Raw genomic sequence first — 11,129 nt, 5'->3', positions numbered from 1 at the left:
ATGTAACCCACTTCTGAGTATGTACACCTGCTTAACCTAGGTTCGTAGGAGCTGAGAGTAACAATAACAACCAGTGACACAGGGGTAAACAGTCATTGTGAACATTTAGTCAACATCTGAACATCAGAAATACACAATATAAACACACAACCTGGGGCCCCGTAATCTGATAAAATAAAACAATTGTCCCTTTTTCAGTTTGTTCACTCTGAAAAGTGTATCTGCTCAATATGGATGTTTGGTAGTCTGAAGAATAGTTAAATCAGGAGAGTTTTCCACCGTAGGTTCTCGTAGGTATCGACCATAAGGACCGACACAACCCTACCATGAGCTTGTTGCCAGGTATGGTGTAGATTCAAAAGTCAATCGGGAGGCTCGCCATCCACTGGATCCTGGTCAGCCTTGTCGGGCACAAGGACTGGAGTTCCACAATTTCCACTCAGCTGAGAAAGACGTGACTGGAGTCCCTCAGTTTCCGCTCAGCTAAGAAAGACTTGACCTGTATTTATAAAACAGGTGTATAGTACAGGCTTTTATACTATATTGTCTATTTAGATTCTTTAACTCATTCAAGTATTTGTTGTACAACAGTAAATTTATCTCCTCAAATAGAAAGATGCTTAACTATAGTTAACACTCTGTTAACTACAAGTTCATCTTACTGTAATCTCTCATATTAACATATGCCATTTTAACCAACTGTAATTCTAATAAAATACAATGGTTTAATTCACAATTGATCACATGAATCACTTATAGACACACATTGCCTTTTTCCTTCAACATAGGAGTTTTAGATTTAAAATAAAGAAAGCAAATATAGGGTTCTAGTTTACAACCAATAATTTACACCATAGCTGTCTCTTTTTTTCCCATTACAAATAACTTAAAATGCATATGTTAGGTATTTTTAGTCAGATAGATATTGGATAGATACTTTATGTATTAGAAATGTTTAGTGGAGATAGGATGTCTAGTTAGACTGTTAAATGCTTAGTCATGCTTATGAGTTTCTACAGGGTACATCTGGTCGCCTAACACCAGAGAGAAGAGTTGATGACTGTCAGCAAAAAGGGTATTTAATATTATTATTATTACGACATGTATAACTGTAGCCTTAGCCATAATATGTTCTTATGTTTAAGTCACAACATGTACTAGAGGTCGGGAGAATGTTTTTAGTTACACACCACTTAACCAACAGACATACACATTCACACGTTGATTTGCTTCATGTTTTGACTACTGCTAGAGCCAGCTGCAAAGCTGGTAACAGAGACGTCCCGGTTGACGTTTCTGTGTAGTATGGGGCTAGCCCAACCGAGGTGATATAATGTATAGGCCTGGTGGGCTCAGGGTCTTTCATCTTACATCTGCGGCTAACAATGTTAGCATGCTAGCATTAACATTTTTTAAAATGTGCTTTATGCTTTTTTCACTTTAATATTCAGTCTTTTCTGTTTAGCTATATGTGAACGTCATGGCGTGCTACACTCACCTTAGCATGCTATGCTAAGTCTGTGATCTTCATAATGTCAGTACACTAACACAAACGTTTGCTATCTTTACTTATTTGACTTTATATCAGAATCAGAATCTGCTTTATTGGTCAGGTGTGCTGGACACACGAGGAATTTGACTCTGGTACATTGGCTCTCAATGTGCAAACAGTAAACCAGCATAAGGCTGTGCAATATAACAAAATAAGCAGTATTAACAGCAACAACCAGGGCAGACAATGCAGACATCAAAGGAATGTTCCTATATTTACTTGTTAGATACCAAACTTTCAGTGCATTAGTGTGACATGGTGACGGCGTAGTGTGTTGTTGAGAGGTTTTATTTATAAAGATCGGTCACTGAATATGAGCTGAGATGTATGTATAGTTACATTTCTCCAGCCAGGTTCTTTGAATAGATGTTACATTAAACGTCTTCACAGAACTGATGTGAACTCTCAGTTCTTTTAGTACAGATGAATGATCATTTGAACAGGAAAACAGGTTTAACCCAGCTGTAATACAGTAGAATTACATTTTGATGGTCATCAGTTATCAGTCACTGGGTATGATGCTGAGCTCAGAGGAGACCAAAGCTTGACTTATTGCAGTAAATCTGACTTTTTGACTGTAGCAACTGCAAAAACAGAGATAAAAAGGTAAAGTCCCCCAAACCTGCCCAGCTCAGTAATCTGAGCTGCAGCTGGCAGCGCTTCAGCTCATCTGGCCCAGAGTGTTGTCCCACAGACGGGCAGACACAGCTGGGCCACACCTGATGGAACAAGGTCAGAGGGATGCTGTGGTGAGAGCAGGTTTTGCTTCCTGTCTGCTGCTGTTTACTCTTCTCTGTTGTATCACTCTACTATTTGTTGCTGCAACACCCTTGTTGTTTCTGCTGTTTGCTCCTGTTTTAGCCACGTTGCCGACTTAGTAAAACAACAAACTAACAGCAAACGGGCAAAATAAAGAGTGAAGACAAACTCCTCCCCTCTGGACGGCATTACCGGTCACTGTGGACCAAGACAACCGGCCACAGGGACAGTTTCTTCCCCCAGGCTGTCACTCTGATGAGCACTTAACCAATGACCATACGATTGGACAATAAACCTCAGTGCAATACCTGTGTATATACATTGTACAGATTATACAGACTCGTACAGGTCTCTAGTACTCTGTTTTAAGTACTCTATTTTTATCCCTAATTATCTCATTTCAAAGAACAGTCTGTTGTCTGCATTGTTGTCTGTTCATACTGCTTATTCTGCATTGTTTGCACTTTCTGTTGCTTGTAAATACTGCAAATTTTTTTTATATATTACACAGCCTTATGCTGGTTTACTGTTTGCACATTGAGAGCTGATGTACCAGAGTCAAATTCCTTGTGTGTCCACCACACCTGGCCAATAAAACAGATTCTGATTCTGATTCTGAAGAATAGCAGCATTGCACCATTGTCACTTTTATCTTGGTTTCATTTTGACTGACTTTAGTTCCATTTTAGTGCTTTCACTGCTTGCCCATTCAGTATATTCAGCCAGCTGGCCTTTGATGGTGTTCTGTGTGGGCAATATGACATGTTTATTATATTCCATAAATCAACAGTAAATGACTATTTACTGCCATCTACTGAGCAGTGACTGCATGTGCAAAGTAAGATTTTGGATTCAATCAATCAAAATCTTTTTATATAGCACTTTAAAAGCAACGTCTGCTCAACCAAAGTACTTTACAAGAGCAATATAAAAACCAAAATAAATAATATCAATAGAAAAATAAAACAGCATAGGAACATAAAGACACAAACTACACAGAATCAATAGTTTAAAAAAGGAAGCATCAGACACTACTATGTATTAACAGCCAAAGTGAATAAATATGTTTTAACCAGTGATTTAAAAGTTGTCATGTCTGTAGATTATCAAACATTAAAAGGTAAACCATTCCAACATTTAGGAGTTGCAACAATAAAAGCACAGTCACCCCAGCATTTGTATCTGGCCGTGGGAAGCTGTAAAAGAAACTGGCTTGAGGATCTGAGTAATCTAGTCGGTTTGCACCACCTCACCAACTCAGCGAGGTAGGCGGTGGCAAACCATTGAGAGCTTTAAAAACAAAAAGCAATAGCTTAAAGTTAATTCTAAAATGGACTGGAAGCCAGCGAAGAGAGGCCAGTACCGGGTTTATATAGTCAAATTTCCTAGTACCTGTTAAAAGACGAGCAGCAGCATTTTGGACCATTTGAAGACGAGTGAGAGACGACTGATTAACATCAAGGTATAATGCATTACAATAGTTAAGTCTAGAGGTTATAAAAGCATGGATTGCAATTTCAAAATCATTAAAAGAATGACTTGACTTTACTTAGTAACCTCAGGTGAAAAAAAACTAGATTTTACAACTGAGTGTATCTACTTGTCAGGATTGGCGCATAAAGCTGCCGATGAAGTCATGGGGTGAACTCAATTATAGAGCCAGACGAGGATAAGTGAAACACTGTCTCTTTAATAAGAGCACTGATAACAAAATGATACAGAAAACTACGTAACTTGAAACACACTCTCAGGTCGTTAATACAGTCCAGGGTCAGAGCCAGCAAACTTACACAGCCGAGGGATCCACAAATGAGAGGTCAGAGAGGGGAGTCTGATAGTCCATACACAGAAAAACAGTCCGAATCAGAAGGGCAAGGCAGTACTCCGTGGTCGCAAGGTATTCCGGGGTCAAAACAGGAAAAACAGGCACAAGAAAAATGCTGGAAATTCTGACATGGGTTAGAACAATCTGGCATTTTCCCAGTGGGGAAAAGCTGACCCGCTCACGGACAGGAACAGGCACGGAGGAGGCGTCAGCAGTCCAGCCTCAAAATAAAAGCACGAAACAGAAGCCAGTAGCACAGAATCATGAGACTTGTCAAACCTTAAGTCACTGTCAAACATTGCCCCACTAGGTTTTTTACAGTCATCTTCAGATGATTAGCCAGGGCTGAGCTTGTGCGTTTTTATGCTTCAGAAAGGACACTTTGGTACGTCCAGGAACAACTGGTTAGAAGACCTAAGTCCAGACAGAAACATTGGGGAGACAGAGCTTTTTCAGTTCGGGCTCCTATACTGTGGAATGGTCTGCCACAGGATATTGGATCTGCTCCGAACCTGACTGTTTTTAGATCACTTCTCAAAATGCATTTGTATTCACTGGCTTTTAACAATTTTACTGATTGATGTATTTGTTTTGATTATGCATTTTTGCTGTTATTTTATTGTGTAGATGTGTTTTATCTGGTTTTATTTATTATTATTTTTATATTTTACTGGAAAGCACCTTGTAATGTAGGTTTAGAAAGGTGCTATATAAATAAATGTTGCTTGCCTCCTTGCAGGGGGCCTAAGTTGTGAGTAAAGGCAGCAAATTTCACCATATCGCCAAATAACACATATTCAGTTTTATCCTCATTTAATTTTAAAAAGTTCTGAGCCAGCCATACTTTCAGGTCTGTCAAACAGTCAAACAGTGGCTGTAGAGACATCCCTCCAGCTGCTTTTAATGGTAAATATATCTGGATGTCTTCTGTATAACAATGAAATGAGAAGTCATATTTCCTTAGAACTTATCCCAGCAGAAGCATGTACAAGGAAAAGAGAGTTGGACCGAGTACAGACCCTTGGGGGGACATCACAGGAGAGTATAGTTGAAGAGGACAACAGTTACCAAAATTAACAGAAAAACCTCTATTCATGAGATAAGATCTAAAACAATTAAGAACAGTACCACAAATTCCTACACACTGGTCCAAGCGAGATATGAGGATTCTATGATCCACAGAACTAGATCCCCAGCATCCCTGGCCAACAAAATGTCATTATTAATTTTTAATAATGCTGACTCAGTACTGTGTTTTGATTTAAACCCAGACAGAAATTGCACCTCAATTCCATTATCTTCCAGAAAAGACTGGAGTTGAATAAGAACAATCTTCTCTAAAACTTTCCACATAGAAGGTAATTTAGACACTGGTCTAAAATTAGAAAACACTGAAGGATCTAGATTTGGCTTTTTAAGAAGTGGCTGGACAATTGCTTTTTTAAAACATCTGGAAGTGAGCCTGTAGTCAAGCATAAATTAATTAGGGCCAGAAAGCTAGGACCTATAGACTCAAAAACATCCCTGAATAATCTTGTTGGCAGGAAATCAAGAGAACAGTGAGATGTTTTCATGTGTAAAACCACTTCTGATAACACAGGCAAACAGTGTCAAACTGGTCAAAAATAACAGAAGGCAGGGGAAGGTCAGCTGGGTCAAAAGAAGTGATACTGGAGAATTGGCTAATACTAGCAATTTTGTTAGTAAAATCATGAAGAAAACCCTCACATATTTCAACAGATGCCTCAGGATGAGAGGTAAGGTTACATGGGCTAATGACAGAATTAATTGTAGTGAACAAAACCTGAGGTTTGTGACGATTACTGACCAAAATGTTAGAGAGAGGGCAGCATGGTGGCGCAGTGGTTAGCACCGTTGCCTCGCAGTGAGAAGGTTATGGGTTCAGACCCCACCTGGGACCTTTCTGTGTGGAGTTTGCATGTTCTCCCCGTGCTTGCATGGGTTCTCTCTGGGTACTCTGGCTTCCTCCCACAATCCAAAGACATGCAGCTTAGGTTGATTGGTGTCCCTAAATTGCCCATAGGAGTGCGTGTGTGAAGCATGTACAAGGAAAAGAGAGTTGGGCCGAGTACAGACCCTTGGGGGGACATCACAGGAGAGTATAGTTGAAGAGGACAACAGTTACCAATATTAACAGAAAAACCTCTGTTCATGAGGTAAGATCTAAAACAATTAAGAACAGTACCACAAATTCCTACACACTGGGCCAAGCAAGATAGGAGGATTCTATGATCCACAGAACTAGATCCCTGGCCAACTAAATGTCATTATTCATTTTTAATAACTCCCATAGGAGTGCGTGTGCGCATGTGGCTATGTGTTAGCCCTGCGATGGATTGGCGACCTGTCCAGGGTGTACCTCGCCTTTGCCCGATTGCCAGCCGGGATTGGCTCCGGCCCCCCCGTGACCCTGTTCAGGGACTAAGCGGTAGGAAATGAATAAATGTTAGAGAGACAGTTCAATTTTGCAGATTTCACCACCTTCTGATAGTCCGACAGTCCCTGAAATGGTGAAGGGAAGCATAAAGTTTATCCTTCTTCCATTTACGTTCAGCTTTACGGCATTTGTGTTCCCGAGTTCAGTCATTTAACCAAGGTTCCACCTTTGGCTTAGCTGGTCTACATCGGAGGGGAGCAATGGAATCCAGTATATCCTGACAGGTGGAGGTTAAAAGACTTAATATTTCCTCAGGATCCATGTAGGAGGACACATCCCCCATCAGATACAGACCAGAATTTTTAAAGCAAGTAGAAAATTCTCCTGCTGTTGAAGAGGTGATTGTAAGTCTGGTACAAGCAGGAATAGGTTTGTCAAACAGTGGCGGCACATTAACATTGAATAACACAGGGAACTGATCAGAGAATCAAGAGTCGCATACTTCAGTAATAGAAACAGGCAGCCCATGGGAGATCACAAGGTCCAGTGTATGTCCTAGCTCATGTATAGGGCTATGCACTGACCGAGTGAGGTTAAAAGAGTCAATAATACTTAAAATGTCTTTAGACAAAGGGTCAGTCGGGCAACATAAGTGAATGTTAAAATCACCAAGGATTAAAAGCCTATCAAACTTTGGCAAGATAAAACCCAGGAGATCAGAGAACTCTTGAATAAAGTCCTTATTAAATTTAGGAGGACGATAAACCACTGCACACAGCAGTGGTTGAGAGAGTTCTATCACAAACAGCTGTAGTTCAAAACTTGAATAAGTGTCCACTTTCAGCTGCCAACATTGAAAACTGTTTTTAAAAACACATGCCAGGCCACCGCCCCGCCCCGACCTGTCGTACGGGGGGAGCTGAGGAAGGAATAAACCAGGTGGAAGAAGCTCAGAAAATGCACAATGCTCACCTTCCTTTAACTAAGTCTAAGTCAGCAACATGAAATCCAATTTCCGCGATATAAAAAAGTCATACAGAATGAATGTCTTGTTAGCCAATGATCTAATGTTAATCAAACCAATCTGAATCGATAAAACAGGGTTCGGTGGCTGAGACACGTCTCAGCGGTCAGAGGTTAGACCTATTTACGCCTCTTCTCAGATGTTGGCAATATAGATGAGGGGCCGGGAAATCCTGGCTTATGGGCCAAGGCCAACCACAAAAGAGGCCAGGCCAACGAGTTATACTAGGATGACAACAAAACCAGTTGGGTCCACGGCGATGGTCAGTCATCCCTCGTGATGGTCCTCTGACACCCGAGGCTCCGACACATGCACAGTAGCTCATGAAGTAATTGTATCAAACCATCACATGACTAGTGACGTTTGAATCAGCCTCCACAGGTATTTCATTTTTATTTGATTCTAAATAAGGCATGACTGGTGACATTTCTGGTGATGATGATCTTCAATATTTTTCAGGTATTGACCTGTGGATCAAGATGCGCACAGAGCCAGGCACATGCAAAGCGCCACAGCTAATGCAGTTGTGGAAGTGAACCGATACCTGGCTGATCCTCCCCTGGAAAGAACTGATGACCCCGTCACATACTGGGCCTCCCATAAAACTGTTTACCGAAACCTCTATAAATTAGCCAAGCATTTCCTGTGTACCCCAGCCTCATCTGTGCCATGTGAACAGGTTTTTTTCCAAGGCTGGGGAACTGGCCCGTAAAAGGAGAACCCGCTTGTGTCCAATTTACTGTTATTTCTCAATAAAAAACTGTTACACAAACAAGCACACCCTCTTTACCCACATACCCATGAACCTCTTTATGAATGAACCCCAAAACACATCTTGCCAAGGTATACTGTATACGAGGATAAGGATAATCTTTTGAAAGCATAATCTGTATTTGCACCAGTCCCATGTGCGAATGACATCTGTCTGAATCTGTAGAACACGTCATGAATGTAGCAGCAGCATTTAAATGTTTCATAACACAAAATATAAGTGAGGAGCATATAGGGTTACACTCAGACATGCCAAATAAGACACGTGGTCGTCAACATGAGTCCATATTTATTTTATATTTTATTGTGTCAGCTTGAAACCATACAACCATGTAGTGTAGTCGAACAGGAATGTGTATGGCGAATCAAATCCCAAACAATCCATGAACCAGACATGTCTCAAGCACTGTGTCATTGAGGCCCTGAATAATGAACCATTTTTGTGAATACTGTGTCGAAGCTTCAACAAAGCCTCGATTGCCCATCCTTAGTTATACCAGCCTGTTACACTGGGACACTTTTCCATAGACAAATGAATATTAACAAGGGCGGCACGATCATACATTACGAATTGAACAACTGCACTTGTTTAAAATTTTTACAGCTTTATTACTGGCTAAATATAAGTTTAAAGTGGAAGACAAATATAGCTTGCATGTTGTGGTGGATTTCATCGAGCACTCGGTGCTCAACATTGTTTCACTGCTGCTGATTGGTTGCTCATAATTTGATTTGTTATGCCTGCAATGTTACGTTCCTGACTAGCACAGTAAAAAGTACACCGTCTGACGACAAGCCTGGTCTCCGTGTATCATTACATAACAGCGTTGATAAATGAAATACTCACCCTATATTCGTAACAATACTTTACTGCAACAGTGAAGAACACAACACATATAAATAATCAATGTGAAAACGAGGCATTTCACAAGACATTGTTTAGGAGCACGTATGGCGTCGTTTCTATGGCAACCACAACATACCAGTCAAACAGTGAAATCTGTGATTTGGTTTTGTTAACCATATCGTTCGCTGTATTTAAATCGTTCTGGTCTTATGGTCTTGAAGTTTTAAAGGACAACTGGGACAGAGTCTTGAGCACATGACCGAAGATTCGGGGTATTCAAAAGTAAGACTTTTGGATAAATGTTTGTTTAGCAAACATTGACTAGCGTCGCTAGTTTGATTTGCTACTAATTAGCTTCACGTTATATATAGCAGGGTTTAAGTGAGCAAAAAGTAGCTAATGCTTTTAAGCGGCATGGGGACCATTTTTCGTTAATCAGATAATTAAGGTTTTTTTTTTTTTAACTATGATGTAATATCCTGATAATCGCAAGAGTAACGATAATAAATTATATTTTTATTTTTCATTATTAAGATGTAGGTTATAACATAGACTGTAGCATACACAAACACATATGGGTTATTGTCACAAAATTCAGGTTTCAGCCCCGAATAGTTTGAGTCCTAATATTTTTGGTCCTGTCAAAGAATTTGTAGTATTGCAAGGCCATGGGGCAAGGAGGGAGTGGGAGTATTCTGGCGCTGCACGTGAAGGAGCATAAAACATGATGGCATAAATGGACTTCTGTGGTGGTAGCGGTAGAAGCAGGTATGCAGGTACAGAAGCCCCAGAGGAAAAAAAAATTAGGTTGTGACTTTAAGAAGGGAACTGAAGGTAAATAATTAGTTGTACATTTTAAATAATGAATGGCACTATGCTGATGTTGAAAACAGGAAGTTCCTGTCATTCGAAAGTTAATTTGTGTAAGTGCAGCCTAGCTTGGGTTCTGTAAAGTTAGTCATGTCATGAAACTGCTTACAGTATTTCTGTAACAGGGTAGGCTGTGTTCTCTGTTTACCCTATGGCTCCTTGACAAGCATGCCCACTAAAACAGTTTTCTTTAATTCACAAATGTTGTGTGGCCAATGTACACATAGTTAAATAAAAATGACTTTATTAAATGAATCAGAGCACAGTGGAAGTGTGTACAAAGCTATCTGACAATTGTTTAACTGCACTGGTACTCTGGGCATGTATTATTCCTTGCAAGTATTTTGAGTCTACAATACAAATACAAACACAAAAATTGCTTTATTCTTGAACAAATTACATTGACAGTTGTGTGGCAGCATGTTTTGCACAAAATCACCCAGTCACCATCTACTGAATTACATTTTGGAATAACTTGCGTCAGGGGAAATCAAATCAAATCAAACATCAGTGTTGTTGCTGATATTTATGTAGTTCAGTTCCACCACACTATACACCTTGTTTTGTAAGTGTATTGTACTTTCTCCCCTTGTGATTCCTGTCCGGTAATTGTCTATTTATACCTAATATAATATAATAGACTGGTTGAACTGCTGTATCTATTTGTGTTTTCCATTAGTGAGTCTACTGGAGGAGCAACAGGGTAGTAGGCTTCCCAGTAGAGGAAAGGTAGACATGGAGGAGAAGAAGGGAATAGAGGAGAACCCCCCGCTAGTGGCCCTTGCACCTGATGCATCACTTCCAGAAGATCAGCCCTCTGCCAGTACTGATGTTTCTGCTAGTCCTGGTTTCCATTGCCTTGATGAGGTAGGACTCATAAATCTTGTTAAATAATCATATTTTGTAAGAGTGGCATTTTTGAACATTTATAGGTTGGAAAAATGTCACATTTGCTAGTAGCAGCGACTGTATTTACTTGAATTACTTAAAGCCTACAAGAAAAGATTATGAATGCTTTCAAAAGATTATAGAGTGTAGTGGGTAACTCTGTTTTACAAACAAGGTTTAGGACATTTAAGGAAA

At 40.0% G+C, this 11,129-nt stretch overlaps 1 protein-coding gene across 2 annotated transcripts in view; it reads left to right on the top strand.

Moving 5' to 3' along the window:
* Positions 1-8,748: 8,748 nt before the first annotated feature.
* Positions 8,749-11,129, top strand: part of ccdc146 (coiled-coil domain containing 146) — a 62,680-nt gene continuing 60,299 nt past the window's right edge. Inside the window, exons 1-2 of one of the 2 annotated variants that reach the window (XM_020599488.1) lie at positions 8,749-9,458; positions 10,726-10,913. In XM_020599488.1, the coding sequence (XP_020455144.1) occupies position 9,458; positions 10,726-10,913 (189 nt within the window). In that variant the 5' untranslated portion in view covers positions 8,749-9,457. Of the gene's footprint in view, positions 9,459-9,859; positions 9,945-10,725; positions 10,914-11,129 lie in introns of those variants that run through there. The other variant, XM_020599489.1, reaches the window with a different exon arrangement.

Source organism: Monopterus albus, unplaced genomic scaffold, assembly GCF_001952655.1.
Source record: "Monopterus albus unplaced genomic scaffold, M_albus_1.0 scaffold41.1, whole genome shotgun sequence".
Classification (NCBI taxonomy): Eukaryota; Metazoa; Chordata; class Actinopteri; order Synbranchiformes; family Synbranchidae; genus Monopterus; species Monopterus albus.
This window is presented reverse-complemented; position numbering and strand designations above follow the sequence as displayed.